The sequence below is a fragment of the Carcharhinus amblyrhynchos genome, chromosome 5 (assembly GCF_965287045.1).
Source record: "Carcharhinus amblyrhynchos chromosome 5, sCarAmb.v2.hapA, whole genome shotgun sequence".
Taxonomy (NCBI): domain Eukaryota; kingdom Metazoa; phylum Chordata; class Chondrichthyes; order Carcharhiniformes; family Carcharhinidae; genus Carcharhinus; species Carcharhinus amblyrhynchos.
Window position 1 is genome coordinate 15,376,129 of NC_137328.1, and position 20,604 is coordinate 15,396,732.

General features: G+C 40.0%; 1 protein-coding gene across 1 annotated transcript in view; it reads right to left on the bottom strand.

Annotated features, from left to right (window-relative positions):
- Positions 1-674: 674 nt before the first annotated feature.
- The window catches only part of ermp1 (endoplasmic reticulum metallopeptidase 1), a 36,645-nt gene continuing 16,715 nt past the window's right edge, over positions 675-20,604 (bottom strand). Inside the window, exons 8-15 of the mRNA XM_080188489.1 lie at positions 19,191-19,411; positions 17,508-17,682; positions 11,657-11,847; positions 10,454-10,606; positions 8,478-8,677; positions 8,043-8,158; positions 5,731-5,894; positions 675-2,965 (exon numbers count right to left, since the gene is read on the bottom strand). Of these exons, the coding sequence (XP_080044615.1) occupies positions 2,801-2,965; positions 5,731-5,894; positions 8,043-8,158; positions 8,478-8,677; positions 10,454-10,606; positions 11,657-11,847; positions 17,508-17,682; positions 19,191-19,411 (1,385 nt within the window). The 3' untranslated portion in view covers positions 675-2,800. The remainder of the gene's footprint in view (positions 2,966-5,730; positions 5,895-8,042; positions 8,159-8,477; positions 8,678-10,453; positions 10,607-11,656; positions 11,848-17,507; positions 17,683-19,190; positions 19,412-20,604) is intronic.

The following is a 20,604-nucleotide window of genomic DNA, read 5'->3' on the forward strand; positions in this document are numbered from 1 at the left end:
CTCCTCTTCAACCCTCCCCTATCACACCTAAAACACTTATACCCTGGAATATTTAGCTGCCAGTCCTGCCCCTCCTTTAACCACATCTCTGTCACTGCCACCGCATCTAAATTCCTCGCGAACATCAAGGCCCTAAGTTCATCCAACTTTTCCGTCACACTCCTCGCATTAAATCAAAGGCAAGTGAGACTCTTGTTGAAGGTAGTCAGTCATTCATGCCAAATATTTGCCAGACAACACTGTTTACCACTGAATATTGCCCACGTCTTGCTGCATGTGCGCACAGGCTGCTTCATTACTTGAAAGAATTGCAACTGGAACCAAACATAGATAATTTGCAAACATCTTCAGCTCCTTATGATGGAGGGAAGGTCATTGCTGAAGCAGCTTCAGATGCTAAGCTTGGGACATTGCCCTATGAAACTTCTGCAGTGACATTCTAGAGCTGAGATGATTGGCTTCCAATGAGCACAGCCACCATCCTTTGTGCCTAATGTGACTCTAGCCAGTAGAGAATTTTCCCTTCAATTTCCTTACGACTTCAGTTTTTTCTAGGGCTGCTTTATGCCACACTTGATCAAATATTGCCTTGATGCCAAGAATAATCCAGTTGAGTTGGAAGTAATGTAATTTATTTTTGATGCGTTTAATGATGCCACAAGTGTTCAAAAACATCTTCACAAAAATGTTTTATTTTCCATTATATTCATGACATATCCAAGTATTTTCTTGAATAATTTTCCCACCTATGCAATATTTTTAAAAATCCATTATATTGTTTCCATCCATAAAAGATTGCTGAACCAACTCAAGTACATAAACCTAGAAACCAGTCACTTTTTAAATCCTAAAGTTTAACAATTGCTATGAATGTACATCATCTTAATGAAACCACCTCAAAATTAGAAATCATTAATGTCAACTAAGACAGACATTTACACCAATCTAATGCAAGTTATTTTTATTTAACTTGCAACTAAATTATCAGTGCCATTTTCATTATTTAGGCTCCTGTAAATTATAAAGCACTTCTTTCATACCTGAAAGAAAAATTAGTGCAAAGGAAATTCCATACTGAGATAATAGTGAAATCATTTCATTGATCCCCATGTAGACCTTAATGTAAACCAAATAGCACTCAGTGTAAAATCAATATGGAAATATGCAGAGTCTCCAGCAACATCCAAACAAGTGAAACTCCAGAACAAAGCAGTGCTACTGTACATCTGTATTTTGGTTTTACTATGATGCCTATTACACAATATTCAAGAACATGGTTCCAGACCATACAGGAAATCAATTATGATAAGCTCTTAGGAATTTGTATTATGTACATTCTAAACATACTTCCAAGCGCAATGCTAAGTTCTACACAAAGCTCCAAGCAGTCCAGCTGCTTGCTGTTGAGATGGTCTCCATGCTGGACTGCTTGATCACAGCTATTGACCATCTACAGCACCAGTGGCTGAGAATAAGCTCAAGTCCACATCTATGGCCTTCACTCTTTTGCCCTGCTCAGGAAGGAGAGAGTGAGTGAATAAACTAGCCCTGCTGAACGATAACACCTAGATAGCCTCATGCTGACACAGAGCAATTATCCAAGGTCTAGCTATGGAACATATTATCACAAAGTATGAATGATTAGCACTAGTAAGATCACAAGTCACACATTTAATACTGCCACAAGCAGCAACTTATTCCCATGAACATCAACTTTGCAATTAGCCCACTGACATCACAGGGGGCAGGGGGGGCAGTTTCTGATTATTTGGGTTTCCCCAGAATTTCCCTGAAAAAAAATTAGCTGAAAATATTCAACTTCGTTATTAGGTGCATCGGCCCTTATATTCCAAATCCTTTGCATGGAGAGGGAAACAAAACATAGGTGAATAGTTACTTTGTTAAATTATTACTTCATCTCATTTGTCAGGTGCTGCAAACATGAGCAAGTTTTTAAACTGAGTTATTTCAAAAGTACTCAATCATTGAATCTGCAGAAGGTCATTCTGCACAGACCACAATCTACCCAGGCCCTATCCCCATGTATTTACCTTAGTGTGAGGGGGACGAGCTAAGGGACAATTTAACATGGCCAATCCACCTAACCCACACATCTTTGGACTGTGGGAGGAAACCCACACAGACACAGGGAGAACATGCAAACGCCACATAGACAGTGACAAGACAGGAATCGAACCAGATCCCTAGCACTGCGAGGCAGCAGTGCTAACCACTGTGCTGCCTATTATGCATCATGGATTCTACATCATCATTATGCATCATGAAAATCAAGGGATGTAGTTAACACAAAATAATTAAGTGTGGGTGCATGGCTACGCAAAGACATTTTGAATCTTTTACCCATCTAAATAATCATTTTCCATCAAACAAGAATCCCCAAGGTCCCAGCAACTGCCAGGGAAGCAAGAAGCTGATTCTGGGAAAACACACTGGTCATCGGGGGGGGAAAAAAGAGCACAGTACACAAACATTTTAATGCCATCAGCACACTAATCAAATCAATCAGTAAACAGATGGTCTGATGACCATGAGATCCTAGCAGCAGTCAGATATTTCACACTTAACACAAACTTTCATTCACCTGTGAAACACTAACTTCACTGAGAATTACACTGAGCAACCTTAATGTTTGGAATATTTGTCATCAAATTATTTATTGAAATCTCTCAGTCCCTCATTAGAGCATACTATGGGAATACATTCACTTTGTCTCAAACCCAACCATGCTATACTTTATTCAGGCAGAATCCACCTAGTGTTAGCTAGTTGATCCTGAGTGTTAGAAGACAAACAAGTTGTAAGTGCTGGACCAGCTGGATACAACACACCATTCTGGAAATCTCTTCTCCAAAGCAATCAGTTCTGCTGTTCTTTGATCTTCACCAAAAAAATGATGGGAAGCTACAGCTATAACAATCATACTATCAGGCGTCAGGTCAAGAGTCTGAAATACACAACACGAGAAAGGAATGTTCAGAGGAATAGTGGCAGTTAAATATTTAAAAAACTACTTGTTCATTAAGAAATTGTACATACTCATTAATAGAAAACTTTATACCAAACGTGTTGGAAGGTTCAACAAGAAGTCTGACACATAAACTAGCCTCCATTTTGAACCACATCAAATTAAACATATTTCTGGTCCTGCTAAGCAAGCCCATTTAGTGTTTTTCTGATCAGTTATCTGCTATGCACCAATATATTTTGCATTCACTTATACAGCTTTACTTCGTGTCCATAAGGAAATCTCCCAGATGTGGAGATCCAAGGGACTAGGGAGAATGCAGAGTTATAGGAAATTAGTATAAGAAAGAAGATAGTATTGGAGAAATTAATGGGATTGAAAGTCGGTAAGTCCCCAGGACCTGATATTAGGCGTCCCAGAGAGTAAGAGATTGGCATAGAGATAGTGAATGCGTTGGTGATCATCTTCCAACATTCTCGATTCTGGAATGGTTCCTGAAGGTTGGCATGTAGTAAATGTCATTATTTAAGAAGAGGGGGAGAGAGAAAACAGGGAAGTAAAGACCTGTTAGCTTTACATCAGCGATGGGGAAAAATGCAGGAATCTATTATAAAGGATGTGATAAATAGACAACTGGACAATCATGATCTGACTGGGCATAGTCACAATGGATTTATGAATGGGAAATCATGTTTGACAAACGGAGTTTTTTTTGAAGAGGTTATTAACAAAATTAATAAAAGTAGTCGATGGATGTAATGTATTTGGCCTCAGAAGATTTTTGATAAAATCCTCTATTGGAAATGGAGGATAGAATTTGGTTAAAAACAAATTAGCTTTATTAATTGTATGCGATCTCTTTCATCACTACTTCTCGCTCTCTTTCGCACACTAGGTCTGTTACATGATTTTTGGTGCATACATTCATACAACAGGAATGAATACAAATACATAACATCCCACACAGTAGGCTAATTAGCAAGATAAAAGCACATGGGGTGGGATAGGAGGCAACATACTATCATGGATTGAGGATTGGCCAACAGGCAGTAAAAAAGAGGGGAAGAATACAAGGGTCTCTCACACATTGGCAGGCTGTGGCTAGTGGGGCACCACAGGGATTAATATATATCAATGATTTGGATGTGGGGACCAATTCTGGTATTTCCAAATTTGCAAATGATACAAAGCTAGCTGGAAATTTGTGTTGTGAGGAAAATGTAAAATGGCTGCAGGAGGATGTGGACAGACTTAGTGAGTGGACAAGAACCTTGCAGATCAAAGAATCCCTCCAGTGCAGAAAGAGGCCCATTAGACCAGCAAGCAGACATCAACAATAATCCCACCCAAATCCTACCTCCGTAATCTCTCACATTTATCCTGCTAACCACCCTGATACTAAGGGTCAAATGAGGATGGCCAAACAACCTAACCCACACATCTTCGGACTGTGGAAGGAAACCAGAGCACTCAGAGGAAACCCAGGCAGACAAGGGGAGGATGTGCAAACTCCACACAGACAGTTATCTGAAGCTAGAATTGAACCGGGGTCCCTGGCGTGAGGCAGTTGTGTTAACCACCATATAATGTGGATAAATGTGAGCTAATCATTTTGGTAAAGGGACAGATGTGCAAAGTGCTTCTAAACGGTAGGAAATTAATTTAGATGTACAAAGTAACCTATGCTTTGTACAGGTTTGTAGAGTAACCTGTGTGTCCTTGTCCATATGTCACCAAATGCTAGAATGCAGCTTGCAGCAAGGTATGAGGAAGACAAATCCTCTTTATTGCAAGAGGATTTGAGTGCATGAGTAGTGAAATCTTGCTTCAATTGTAGAGGAGCTTGGCTTGACAGCACCTGGAGTAGTGTGTGCAGTTTTGGTATCCCTTATCTCAGGAAGGTTCACCAGACATGTTATAGAGCTGGTGTGATCGTCTTATGAAGAAAGATTGGGCAAATTGGGCAAGTATTCTCTAGAGTTTTAAGGAATGAGGGGTGATCTACAAAATAATTAAAACAGGGTACAGGGTAGATGCAGGTAAGATGGTGGGGAGTCTAGAGCTAGGTGGCATCATTTCAAAATATAGGGGATGCCACATCCGACCAAAATGAGGAAAACTTTCTTTACACAGAGTTGTGAATCTTTGGAATTCACTCCCCCAGAGGGCAGTGGAAGTTCCGTCATTGTGTATGTCTCAAGCAGAGATTGATAGATTTCTGATTAACAATAAGTAAAAGGTTAGGTGATAATGGCCGTAAGAGACATTGGAGAGTCCTATCAACCACGATTGTATTGAATGGCAGAGAAAGCTTGATGGACTGAATGGCCTATTACTGCTCTAATGTTCATATTACCTGAAATAGGAACATCTGTTACTGCAGTAAATAGATTTTCTGATAATTTTTTAACTCTTTATCAAAGAAGTTGATGATGTGTGCCAGATATCTTGACAGACATCAATTTTAGTTCAGTTATTCCAAATCTGAACTATGAAAGGATAATTATACCCAACCCTGTGAGTAGGCAGCAGTTCCATTAGTTAACCAATGCGCCACCTCCCATTGCTATCTAGTGATTGGCTTGTGATTGGCTCTTCAGTTGAACACTGTTGCCAACACTCAACAATTAGGCTTGCAAAATTTAAAGACAGCCTTCTGAGAGAGACCTGCAGGGTTACTCACACAATAATGATCACAAAAAGAAAGACAAAGCACATAGGTTGCTGGGGATGAATTTGTTTACCTTGATCTCCAACCAAAATTGCCAAGCTGGAGCCTGTAGTCCATGGGAATAGAAAACAAAATAATCTCCATCATTATTGTACAATGATGACCCATCGCCAAAAGATGATGTGATGATACTAACTCCTTCAAGCGGGCGCATGTACAATGTCATGTGACTGGGACCTACACAAAGGAAAGAGTACACTTAGAAGAACAGAAATCAGTAATTGGTTAATACTCAGAACCACAAACGCACAATATTTCTAAACAAAATGACTGAACTCTTTATGCTCCCTTCAAATACTCTTCCCTTCCACAATGCTCCACCTTCTTATTTAAGTTTAAGTTTATTTATTTGTTACAAGTAGGCTTACATCAACACTGCAATGAAGTTACTGTGAAAATCCCTTAGTTGCCATATTCGAGCACCTGTTTGGGTACACTGAGGGAGAATTTAGCACGGGCAATCCGCCTAACCAGCTTGTCTTGCAGACTACTGGAGGAAGTCAGAGTACTTGGAGAAAACCCATGCAGACATAGAGAGAACATACAAACACTACACAGACCTGGTGCTGTGAGGGAGCAGTGCTAACCACTGTGCCACATTTATTTACACAAGTCAGGTACATGTTTCAAAACTAGTAACCAGATCAGGTCCATGCTGGATTTTTTGGATCTTACTGATTTTTGGGTCGGACGATTGGATTGGTCCAGGGACACTCAGAACACACTGAAGACAGGTGCACGAACCAAAACTAGTCATCACACCAATGCGGCTGACAGCCCAACAAGCCGGTAAATTATTTCACTCATTTAATAAGAAAAAAGTAAGCATGGCAGCTTATAAAAAATGCCTGGTTTTTAGGCACCACTGCTTTTCAGATTGCAAGATCTTAGATGGTGTAGCACAGGTTTAACATCCTCATTGCCACCCGTAACTAAGATTAAAGTACCCTCAGGGCATTAAAATTTATATATCTAGGATACAACTTCACATTGTGTGTGCGCACATCAAGATATGAGAAGAGAAGAAACCATTTGCGACTCAGGGGTCCCATTCACACGAGCAATGCAACCAAATCAGCAAAAGCTGACAGCTGGAAAGTTTCACAATTTTTAAAAAAAATTTAGATAATCAGGCTCATGGACAGCACAGTGACACAGTGATCAGCACTGCTCCCTCATAGTGCCAGGAACCTGGGTTCAATTCCAGTCTTGGTTCACTATCTGTGTGGAGCTTGCACTGTGTCTGCATGGGTTTCCTCCGGGTGCTCCTGTTTCCTCCCACAGTCCAAAGATGTGCGGGTTAGGTCGATTGGCCATGCTAAATTAACCGTAGTGCTGGGGGATTAGCAGGGTAAATATGAGGGGTTACGGAAATAGGGCCTGGGTGGGATTGTGGTCCGTGCTGCCTTGATGAGCCGAATGGCCTCCTTCTGCACTACAGGGATTCTATGAGCGTACAAAATTGCAGTATACAGTTCAGCCATGAGGTGGCCCTATCCAACAAGCTGAAATCCATGATGGGGACAGAGAAACATACCTTACGTATAACACATTAGTGCCGCTACATTACATTCCCTAGTTAAGTGGTTATTACCTATTCGAACAGTTTGCTTTAGTGAAATACTGAAGATGGAACTATTGTTAAATTAAATCTAAAATTACACGGCTAATAACCGACTCATAGTGATACAAAGATGTACAAAATTAGTACAGCATCAAAATAAGCCCAACAGCCCAGGCATCATTAATGTGGGGCAAAGCTAAAAACTAACAAAAACATGTAATCACCAGGTCTGAATTTAAAAGACACAAATTAAAAAACACAATTATGCAAATGCATTTTTGGGTTTCATCATAGAATCCCGACAGTGCAGAAGGTGGCCATTTGGTCCATCGAGTTGCACTGACCACAATCCCACTCAGGACTCATTCCCATAACCCCCTATATATACCTTTAAGATGATTGGCCATGCAGGAAATTAACTTGCACATCTTTGGACTGTGGGTGGAAACTGGAGCACCCAGAGGAAACCCATGCAGACACAGGGAGAATGTGCAGACTTCACACAGACAGTGATCCGAGACTGGAATCAAACCCGGGGCCCTGGCACAGTGGGGCAGCAGTGTTAACCACTGTGCCACTGGGATGCTCACAAACTCTAATATTTCAGCTCAATAATCTTGCACAATTCTTGGGATTTTAAATTTGTATTCCTTTGTGTTGATGTTTGTGTTAAAAGCAAAACGTCTGTGAACACTTGGATCTCCAACAGTCAACACTTAAATGCACTTGATGCAGAAGCTAAAATTCAATCATTCTCATACCTGTCACCTCAAAGGTCAACTTCCAAGAATCTGAAGGCATCTTATTATTGGAAATCAGTTTGAAAGCAACAGGCGTCTTGGGTGAAAATTCTGCAGCAGGCAGATACCAATTTTTCCTAGAAAACAATACAAAGAGCTGGTGAACAAACTCAAGAGAATGTTTCTTCAAAGCTTAAGACCAAGTGGCTTTATCATGAATGACTGTTGTTGTTCATCAACATTCATTCATTCACTGCAACAGCAGTTTTGTCTGTTCCATGCAAATCTGAGATGGTTTCAATACATTTGGCCCCTGCCATAACTCAGGATAAACATCAGCCAACCATGAACACGATGTCCGCCATTGTCAAACTGCTGACATTTAACGTCAACTTCACAAAGAGTGAACAACACACAGCAGCCAACCCCAACAACCTCCAAGACAGGAATCCTCACCTGATAAGGCTGTGCACAGGTAAGAACCAAGGAAATCCACAAAATGGTGCATCCTCGCATGAACTTCTTATTGTATGGTTTATTTCGGGTATATGTGGAGTAACGTGGGACATAAGGGTGTAATCAAATCCATTAATCCATATCCCAGAATCTCTCTTGACTACTTCCCCATCAAGATCATGGAATGCCCTTGTTGTATGCTGAAGTGGGAAGAGGAAAAGAAGTGAATACATTGCCAAGGATATGCCAAAATCCAGTTTCATATCAGATATTACATCACAAGTATCAACTCCTCATTGTCAATAAATTACAAAGCTGAATCTTGTTGGCAAAATTAAGGCATGCCAGCCAGCAAGTGTACAGGACTAAGAGATATGGCAGGAGTTGTCAATCTCCAGAACTACTTGTTTTTGAAAAACAAACTAGAGCAACACAAATCAAAACAGCACTTTGCCCTTAAAAAAATTTGCAGGAGTTTAAACTCACCATCGGAAGTGGAGGGCTGGTTCTATTAGTTAATGATGGTGTTAGCAAAATAGAGAGAAAGACTAAAGTTCAGGAACAAGGATGTGGAAACAGTTTGGGTAGAGATGAAAAGTGGTAAAGGCAAGAAGTCACTTGTGGTAGTCGTGCACAGGCACCCTAACAGTATGGTAGGGGAGCGTATAAAGGGAGAAATGACAGGAGCTTGTAAGAAAGATACAATGACACAAAGATAGGCGAGTTGTGAAGACGATATAAGGAGGCTACAAAAATACAAGACAGGTTACGTGAGTGGAAAAAGATCTGGCAAATGGAGTATAATTTGGCTAAATGTGAAATGGTCCATTTTGGCAGGAAGAACAAAAGAGAAGCATATTATCTAAATGGCAAGAGATTGCAGAGCTCAGATGCAGAGGGATCTGGGTGTCTTCTTGCACAAATCACAAAAAATGCAGGTATAGTAAAAACTTGACTTGGAAATATATCACTGCTGCTTCATTGGCGCTGGGACAAAATCTTAGAACTCACTCCTAAACAACACTGCATCTACATTTGATCAACACCTTCTCAAGAGTAATTGAGGGTGGGCATATAAATGGTGGCTTAGGCAACGATGCCCAAGTCCCAAGAAAGAATTCAAAAAATCCGTAAGGGCATATCAAAGGGATAAACAAGAAAACAAATGATAAATGTTTATTTGCAACCTGATTTCCCTTCCCTCTCCTCAGTGACCAACTTACCAAGTCTGCCTTGCCTGCTGAACCAACTAATATTTTATTCCCAGGTACACCTCTGTCCATCATTTGTTTCTTTACTTGCCACATTACTACTTCCCTTTGCCTCACACCATGATCCCTCTGACATTAACCTTCTGCCTTCCACATCAAATGTCCCATGTTGTTCTTCACTCATATGCTGCACCTTTTTCTGCCTCTGCACTTTCTTAAAACTTTTTACATCTCCTGCAAGTCTTGACCAAGGACATCAACCTAAAAACATTAACTCTGTTTTTCTCTCTCTCACTACAGAAGCTGCCAGACATAGTGGCAATTTTACAGCATTTTCTGTTTTTTTTTACTTCAATGATACTACTCTCACATCAAGGGTCAGAAGATTGTGGCTTCAAGTCCCACTCCAGCTCGTAATCTACACTGGCAATCCAGTGTGGCACCGAGGAAGTGCTGCAATGTCAGAGATGCTGTGTGTCAGGTGGCATTAAATCGAGACTCATTTGTTCTCTCAGGCAGATGTAAAAGATTGAGTCTGGGGCTGGGAGTTTTCCCCAGTGTCTTGACCAATGTTATCCCTCAACCTTTCCCTAATATCACACTGCTGTTTGTGGGACTTTGCTCCATGCAAATTAGCTACCGCTTTCCCTACAAAACAAATATCTACGTTTTTAAAATATCCATTTTCTAGACCTAACAACTATACTAATGTGATATAATCTATATTATATGGTATAATAAAGCATACGAAACAATATTTCTTACCTGAAGGAAGATTCTCTTGGGGTGTGGTCCAGCAGGGTCAGACGTATATGGAAAAAATGCTCCACTACAAACGAGAGTTAACGTCACCAAAAACACAGTCACTAAACTCAACAGAGTCCATTTTGTACTTTTACACAGGTAAATCAGACTCACCTAGAAACAGAAAATAACGAGTGAACAGACAAAAACGTACAGCACACTCCAATTGAAAATTTAAACAGTCCAAGGGTAGAGGAAGGGGCGCAGTGAGTGATAATCAGCCTGATTTTGCACTCCTGATAACTTGCCTGTGTACATGGTCATTGGGGAAGGAATGACAGAATTGGATTGGATGGTGATAGTTTTAATGTGGTGAGTAATCTGTTCCCAGTGCCCTATTATAATGCACCCAAACAACATTTTTATCTGTTTAATGCCTTCATAAAATATAAACTGTACGTTTTCACAATTTACAAGAATCTTTTTCATTTTAGAGACACAACTGAGGGGCAAAGTGAAAACTAGAGGGGACTGGATGGGGAATGAATGGTGCAGGGTAGAACCCTAACTCCCATTGACCAATGCTCCAATGGATTAGCAAACAAGTTTATCCAGAAGACATCATAAATAACTGTCCTAACATATCATAGGTGCTTTTAAAAGGAAACTAGATAAATACACAAGGGACAAAAAAAAGAAAAATGTATTGGGAAAAGTGAGGTGAAAGAAAACGTGAGATGGTTACGTAAATCATAAGCAACAGCAAGACCTATTGGGCAGAACGGCCTGTTCTTGTGCTGCAAGATCCATTTTACTTCCCCAATTACTAGTTTACATCCTGCAGCAGTGCAAGTGTAGGCACCCATCTGCAAATATACCACAGGGTCAAAGTAAAACTCGGCAGCAGCAAAAGGATATAGAAACATAGAAACTAGAAGCAGGAGTAGGTCATTCAGTCCTTCGAGGCTGCTCCTCTATTTATTTTGATCATGACTGATCACTGAATTCAAGATCCTTATTCTCACCCCCCCATCTCAATATCCCTTGATCCCAGAGCCCCAAGAGCTAGATTTAATTTCTTCTTGAAATCAGGTATGAAGAACTCAATCTTAAAGAGGCAAATTAAAAAGTTGTTGTTTATTCCTTTCATCCCAGTTTCTCAAAACGCAACAATTTTTTCCTTTTACCCCATTGCCTTGAATGTAACGTAACATGGCCACTTACAAAGTAATTAGTGAGGATGATAGTGCATACTGCAATAATAGAAGCCAGTGCAATGTCAGGAGGTATTTCAGTACCACTACGACCTAGGATGGGAGTGAACATTTCAAAGGCACCCCAAAACAGGTACATGGTCAGTAAATGAGGAATAAATAGACCCAGAAAATAAACTGCCGTCAGCTTCACCGTAGCACCTGGATTAAACAGAAAGAGACAGAAAACAAATCAGAAAATATAGCATTGCTGACATGCAGAAGCTTTATTTTCAAATATATAAATATTTCATTTCTTCATCTCCCTCTCCCCTGGCTCAGTACAGATTTATCCAGTTATTGAACAACCAAACACTTTTGACACCAGAATACTTACATCAGCTTTCAGTATCTAGGGAAATTTCTTGCATCCAATAGGAAAACGCAGAAAAGAAAGAAAGCTCTTGACTGAAATAAAGATACTTAAAAATATATCATCAAGGCAGGAATATAACCCACATCTGCAAATACTTCAGCTAGAATTTTGGATTGATTAAAAAAAAATTCCCTGCTGCTCCCAATATAAAATCCCCAAATAATACTTCCATATATTTGCAAAGAAAAACAAAATTACATGGAAAAACAACTGGCATGTAGAAAAAGTTTAATAGTTATACAATCATTATACATTGTTTGACAGTCATTATACATCGTTTGTCCATGTGTAAGCCAAAAAACTTACACATTCCAAGAAAACAACAATTGTCTTTGAGATGTCAGTCTGCGCAATGACTCCCTCCAATGGTTAATTCCATCTTTTAGAAAAATTGTATTTCTGCATTGTCTCATTTATTCTCGAGTACGAGATGTTATATGGGTGAACACACATTTATTAAATCCTGATGATTCACAACTTGTGTGTGATATTGTAGTTCAGTACACACACTGGTTTCTACTCTACCCTTCTGCATCCTTTCCCTGTCCAAAAGCAGTTTGCTAATGGGGAAAAACTGCAGCTTTTATGTGGAGACTTTAATGTGCATCATCTGCTCTCAATGGGCGGCACAGTAGCACAGTGGTTAGCACTGCTGCTTCACAGCTCCAGGGACCTGAGTTCAAATCCCAGCTCGGGTCAGTGTCTGTGTGGAGTCTGCACATTCTCCCTGTGTCCGCATGGGTTTCCTCCAGGTGCTCCGGTTTCCTCCCACAGTCCAAAGGTGTGCAGGCTAGGTTGATTGGCCATTCTAAATTGCCCCTTAGTGTCCCAGGATATGTAGATTAGAGGGATTAGTGGGTAAATATGTAGGGATATGGGGATACGGCCGAGGTGGGATTGTGGTTGGTGCAGACTCGATAGGCCGAATGGCCTCTTTCTGCACTGTAGCAGTCTATGAGTCAATTCACACTGAAGCAAGACCTGATATATTCTTACAAGGACCTATATGTCCCCACATTGTCACTAAAGATAGTCGCAATAGATGTGTGATCAAACCAAGGCGATAAAACCGCCCTGCTTTTTATGGTCATAGCATTGTAATGGAACACTGCCACTTTTCCCAGTGTCAACATCAAACATAACATACAGCATGACCAGAAGAGTAAATATTGACAACCTTCTTCTAACAATGTTAATCTCAGAAAATTATTCCTAATGCACCAGTTTAACATCCAACCAGTGGCCACTCAGTGAGCTTGCCAATTATGATTTGCTGGTATCTTTGTGATGCAGACTGATTCCTCAATAAAACTCAAATCCAAGAGCTTTACAGGGGAAACGCAAGGCCATTTCCCTCCAATCAATCAATCAATCTCTCCTGGATTTTATCTAAGGTCTCAAGAATTTTCAAAAGTTCTCCAAGTTCCCTTGATTCAGACCATCTAGTTGGTCAGTGTCAGCAGTCTCCATTGTCTAAGAGGGAGGCACTGAACTTCTGGGAAGATGTCAATTCATCAGCAAGCAAATGCCATTCCCTCTATTGCAGGCACATGGGATTAGCTTACGGGGTTTTTAAAAAAAGGGCGGCATGGACAAGTTGGACCGAAGGGCCTGTTTCCATGCTGTAAACCCCTATGACTCTTTGACTAAGTCTTGAAAGGATGAAATACAGCTTTCACGATCCTTTGTGAGCAGTACTGACCAAACAGACATCCATGAAAGGGAAGCTCAACACTGATGTACTAAGTTGGTCCAGTTTAGGTAAACTCCAATAGAGGTTTTTGAAGTTGGGATGTTGAAACAGTAGCAACAAGGAACAAGGCACCAGTGGATATCAATCAGATTGATGGATATAGATCTGCAGGGCAGAGTGCGAGAATAAGATGGGAATTGCAAAGTTGTGAATGAGTTGCACTTCAAATAGGTTTAGAAAGCCAGCTATTCGGTCTTTGTAAAAGTTTGGGAATGAGGGCAGGATGCTTAAACGCATAAATGAGGGCAGGCTTGTTAAGATGAATTTGGAGGCCATTTATGTCACATTTATTGGGAGCTAACCCCACATTTATTACAAAATCAATCAAGACAAAATTCTGGAGTTTCACTCAAGTCAATGAAGTGTCAAGAATGAAAAAGAGGGGGCAAACTGGAAAATTGCAAAGCAAGAAGTAAAAAAAAGTTCCCAATCTTTTGAGCAGAGACCAATTTAATGCAGCAGTAATAAAAAATTCTAATTACATAGCATATTTGAAAAGCGTTCTTTCATCCTTTCAGGACTTCACAAAGTTTACATCGCTTGATGTAAAGGCATCTCTGCAGAGCAACTTTGCCTCCCACCACTCAGATGATGGACAGACCAACTTCTGATAAAGGGTCATCAAGACCTGAAAGGTAAACTGTTTCTCGCCACAGATGCTGCCCAACCTACTGAGTATTTCCTGCATTCTGTTTTCATTCAGATTTGCAGCATTTTGTATCAGTGCTGCAGAGAATCTTCAACTGCATTAGGAGAGGAGAGTGGTGAAATATCCAACTCCTCATTTTGGTGCCAATGACAAACAAAATGGATCACAACTAGGTTCTGAATCCGGAGCTGGAGAAAGCAAAGCTGGTAATCCTCCTTCCACTGGCTCATGCAACATGCAGGAGAAACAGCACACGAAGGAGAACCATGTACATAGAATTATGCTATGCTTCTGTTCCATTGTTCAAGTGAACAATCCCTAAAACAAAATGACATAGGCACCATTCCGTTGCATTATTGGAAAAGAGAAATCCACCCAAAAAGGGATAGTGAAGGAAACGAGATTTCTTGTCCACTTCACTCCTGCTATCTTCCTAACAGAGTGAAAATTGAACACGATTGGACAGCAGTAATGCGGTATGTTTTTTATGTTGAATTCTCCTGCAAATTGCAGAACACTGTTTTTTCCCCCAACCTTAATCATGCCAACTGGATAGACTGCTGATCACAGTTGGCAACAACTGGAGAAATGAATCTCTGACCATAGAAGTGATGCAACAAGGCATACTGTGTGAAAGGAGAGTTGATAAAACCATCATCTCACTAACTGACCAAAATTTTACAGACAAAATGTGGAAGAAAATTCTTAAAACATACTTAAAATTCAACTTTGGACACATTCAACTTTGTAAAATTCAACAAATGTACAAGTTCCGAGTTGGATGAATGATTCAATGGCAGTTTTAAATTCTATTGAATTGTTCGTCAAGATTTTCTGAGTTTGGGCAATAACGTTGATCTTGTGAAAAAAAACACAAATGCAAAACAGAAGGTGCCAAGTACATTCTCATCACCCAAGAGCCAAAATTTACTGGAAAATGCACTGAGCGCATTTTTAATCTCATCCCAGAGTGTTTTCATTTCAGATTTCCAGCATCTGCAGTATTTTGTTTCTGTAACAATATTGCAGAATATCTTCAAGCGCATTGAGAAAGTAGAGTGGCAAAATATCCAACTCCTTATTTTGGGGCCAATTTTCTTCAATAGGGTGATGCAATGTTAGACAGCTCACACAAAGAACTTACAATGAGTGGGAAACTGTGATTCAGCAATGCTTTTCGTGCTTTAGCAACCTTACCTTGAAGACTGGTGATAACATAGCTGAGGTAGCTGACTGAACAGATTCAAGGTCAAGCCTAGTCCTGGACAAGTTTATGGTATTGGAGTCAATATGACAGGATAGTACTCTTGAGCATCTTTCTGACAGGATCCGCAGATATATTTTTCTCCTTGTGTAGCACATACACCAAACTTATTTGGTGTCGACTTAGCCAAGGAACCAACTGATTGCATCACGTTCAATGGGATTACATAGGACATAAATCACAGAAACAGATCATTTCCCCATTATAATGTACTGCTCAAATTTCATCTTTCCTTATCTAAATATACTATCATAATCTATTCTCCCTCGCATGTTGTCTAACTTCCCCTTAAATGCATCGAATATTCACTTCAACCTCTCCCTGTGATAGCAAGTTCCACATTCACACCATGGTGGGTGAAAGTTTCCTTCCAATGTCCTATTGGATTGCCTGGTAGTAATCACATTGATGGACTTCGTACTATATACACAGCAAAGCTAATATTTATATTAACAAGAATTAGAACAGAGGCAGGCACTGATGATTAGCTACCTAATTAACAGTGCAGCTGCCTCTTGCGGGCAGCTTGTTTATCGTAGATTAAGAAATAAATTACAGGTTAAGGTTAAAATTAAGTTAGCTGCCAAATGCAAAATTTGACAAGACTTTAGAAAATCTCACTCATCAAATTCCCTAAGCAAAGTACTCTGTTCTACTTACGTGTTTTCATTACAATAGTTTCAGTGCCTGTCCACAAAGATGGAAGATTTTTAGGGGGAAAAAAAATCCCCATTTCATTCATTTAACATCTCATATACGTGTTGACCAGTGTTAACTGCGTGAGAGTTTTTGCCAAGAGTGGAAAAGATTTAAGGTAGTATTAAATAAGTTGCTTGAATGAACCAGACTGCCACAATGAAAAGTCTCCTGAAAACGATCCAATTTAAATAAGTTTCACTTATCAATTTGGTGAAAAATTCTAATACTACTAATGAACAAAATCTAGCGCTTCAGGATCCAGAAACTGCCCTTGATGTTGCAAATGCTAACACTGTGTAACTGATTTTTCATGAGTGCGAGCTTGGTTTCTATTCCTCAGTTATTAATGATATTACTCAATTTACATATACCCACTAGATAGCGAAAAATGATGCAGCTGTAGAAAACTAAACAAATCTGCACAGGACCAGCTTTGGGAAAATAGTTTCTCAAATACAAGTCTCAAAAAAGTGATTTTACCAGCAAAAAAAAAATCTTAAACAGCTATGGGCCTTTATTGAAAGATGAAAGAAAGTTGATCAGGGATAACTTTTATTCCACTGATATTTCTGGCAATTGTAAAATATGTTTTCTCCTTCACCTCCTGTTCTTCTGCCATTAAATTGCACAAGAACAGGAGGTCCAGCAACATATCAATTTTACATGGGTGTTGTGAAAGCCAAGAGTTGACAGATTTATAACATAAGCCACCAAATATTCCTCGACGAAATATTTTTAAGTGTCAGATTGTATGAAAAGATAGCAAACATTTGAATGGCCCACCCCAACACCTGCAGTCTACCCGAGTAATCCCAAGTTTAGCTCTACATGGAAAGCAAGACAAGTTTGACAGAAATCAGCAGAGAGTGAAAGACAGATATACCAAGAATCAGAAAATGGGAGGCCAGCAGAAATAGTGACAGGAAGAGAATTTCGGTGCAACACAACAGAAGATCAACCAAAGCTACAGAAAGCAAAGTGTGATCAAGCAATTTTTGAATTTTTGTGCATTAATTGCATACTCATCTTTTTACACAATTATACAAAATATGGGGATTTACCTTTTCGTTTTAGCCCCTACCTTTTGTATTAAGCTCCTTCCCAATCAGTAATCTCACAAATAGAGGAAAAGCCACCCACAGTCCAGGCACATAGGCTGAGCACAGGTCTCGTTGGGTAAAGTAAACCAAGGTGCAGCACCAGATTGTTAATGAAACATCAAAATACAGCTCTGCCAGGTAAAACTCATTCATGCCCTGTACAGAAACAAATGATAATTAAGGAGGTCAGATATATGCCAGTGATAAGTACGTGTCTTCGTAGCTTATTACTTGTGAAAGATGAGAGATTCAGGGGAGCATCATGCATAGCCCATACAAGCTGCTTTTGACAAACAGACCTCTATTACCTACTGAGATGGAGAGGAGATCCAATGCCTGACACATCCATGCTTATCTAGAAAGCTAGCAAAAGCTGACCAATTTCTTATTTTGAAAAAGGCATGTGTGCTATTTTCAAACCAGTCATGAATACATTCAGAAGCGTATGCCTCAAACAGACATTCCCATGCCTTGCTTAGTCAGGTGAACAATAGGGAACCAGAAAAGACCATCTCATCATTCATCTGAGCCACAGTCTAACCCTATTCAAAACAGAACATATGGAAAATTTAGTTTTGTTTAGACATTGGTGAATTCAAACCATTGTTTACACAGATCATGGTCCCTTGTTCCAATCATATCCTGGTATAACCAGCTGACCTAACTTAAGAAGAAATAAATGTAATGTTGGAGCATTACGTTACTGTATTGATTTACCACAGAGAACAGTTACTGGAATTGGAGTGACAAGGGTCAGTATTCACTACTGCCATGAAAAATGTAAATGTCTATACAGCTGAAAATTCATAACTCAAGCCCCAAACACTAGTGATCTGTCTGTAGTTTTTTTTTCCCCCCACATTACCTGCCATGGTGGCACAGTCGTTAGCACTGCTAACACACAGCACCACGGACCAGAGTTCAATTCCAGCTTTGGTTGGCTGTCTATTAGGAGTTTGCACACTCTCCCCTTAACTGCGTGGGTTTCCTCTGGGTTCTCCGGTTTCCTCCCACAGTCCAAAAACATGCAGATTAGGCAGATTGGTCATGCTAAATTGCCCCTTAGTGTCAAGGGGTATAGCAGGGTAAATACTTGAGGTTGCAGGAATAGGGCCTGGGTAAGACTGTTGTCGGTGCAGATTTGATGGGCCGAATGGCCTCTTCTGCAGTGTAGGGATTCTATGATTCTACCTTCAGCACACAGATGGTTCCCTTGAATATTAGTGATCAGAACTGGGCACAGCATGCAAGACAGAGTTCAGTTTGGGGTAGTAGTTCTGGTTACAATGTCATGTACATTAACAGGAATGTTTAGTCTATTCCTTGGGCGCTCACTAGCACAGGAATTGAAACCCCTGGTTTGGTCATAAAAATGCTCACAAACTATGCCTGTCAAAAGGTGGGTGCAAATTGCATTCTGTTTTTCCCCTTTTTCTCCCCCCTACACATATTTGATTTCTGCACAATTAAGAAGCCATGAGGGAAATCACACATCACTCCACAAACCGAATCTTCAAAATCTCTAGTGCTAAAGCAACCACTTAGGCTTTTGGAGGATCTGAAAATGTGAGCAGGAAAAGGAGACAGAAGAGGAAAACATTATGCATCAATTGAAAAGACATGCAGTACAAGTAACAAACTGAAATGAGAACCAATATACTTACTCCATAGTAAAGATTTTTTGCAAGTGTGTGAATCAGTACGAGCTTCACAAGGATTATTGACCCATACAATATGACAGAAACGTAGAAGTGGGAGTACCAAGACATCGCATGCCCAGTTAGTGACACAAACACTGCTACGATAAGGATGGTTACAAAGATGATAAACCAGCAGATTATTGTAACAACGATTCCATAAAGGAGATCCCTCCTATAGTGAGATCCTGTAAATAATCATAACAGTTCCACTGAACAGGATCAACAGAAACATGACTGATGACATCCAATAATTGGGTAATAAGAATAAAATATAAAACATTCATATAATGTTGCAAGATCATCCTTACATGGGTGTCACTGGCTGGGCCAACATTTATTACCCATCCCTAATTGCCCTTGGTTAGAGTGGCTTACTGGGTCATTTAAGAGTCAACAATATTGCTGTGGATCTGGAGTCACATGTATGCCAGGACAGAAGGTTTCCTTCTGTAAAGGACATTAGTGAACCAGATGGCATTTTACAACAAGCAACAATGGTTTCATGGTCATTAATGGACTTTTACTTCCAAATTGTTATTGAATTCAAATTTCACCATCTGCCATGGTGGGATTTGAACCCAGATCCCTACAGCATTATGCTAAGTCTCTTAGATTACCAGCCCAGTGACAATACTACCGCCTCCTCATTAAGGGCAAAAGTTGATACAGAGCCATATAAAGGGAATTAGGACAGGTTACCAAATGCTTGGCCAAAGAGTTAGATTTTAAGGAGCAACTAAAAGGAGAGACACAGAAGCATTTTGGGAGTGAATTCTACAGCTTGGGGTGTAGGCACCAGAAGGCATGGTGAAAATCAGATGCACAAGAGGCCAGAACTGGAGAGGCACAGGAATCTCAACGACAGGCATTCTAAGGCTGGAAGAGGTTAGAAATAGGGGAGTGACGAAGGCCATGAAGGGACTTAAAGAGAAGGATGACAGTTTCAAAAATGAGATGTTGATGAAACAAGAGTCAAATAGATCAGCAAACATATGCATGAAGGGGACACAGTGAAGATTCAGATATGAGCAGCAGAGTTTTGGATGAGCCCAAGTTTGCTATCCTATTATTTTCTCCTCTCTTTTTCACTCCATTGGAAACTTTTAAATCAGCAATCTATTCATTTGCAGCGCAGCCATTAATGACCTTATCTCAAATACCATTATGTAGATGCTTTACTTCAGATAATGATCAGAAGTGGGAACACTGTCAAAATTTCAGCTTGCATATTCGATGGGATCAGAGCCAATGGTTACGCCTATACTGTTGTCCAAGTTGAGATCGGCTAATTTAGCACAGACCAAGGAACCAGGTACTGATTGTGTCACTGTGCGCCTAAATGATCCATTTTACACAAGGAACATTAATGTTCCATTCT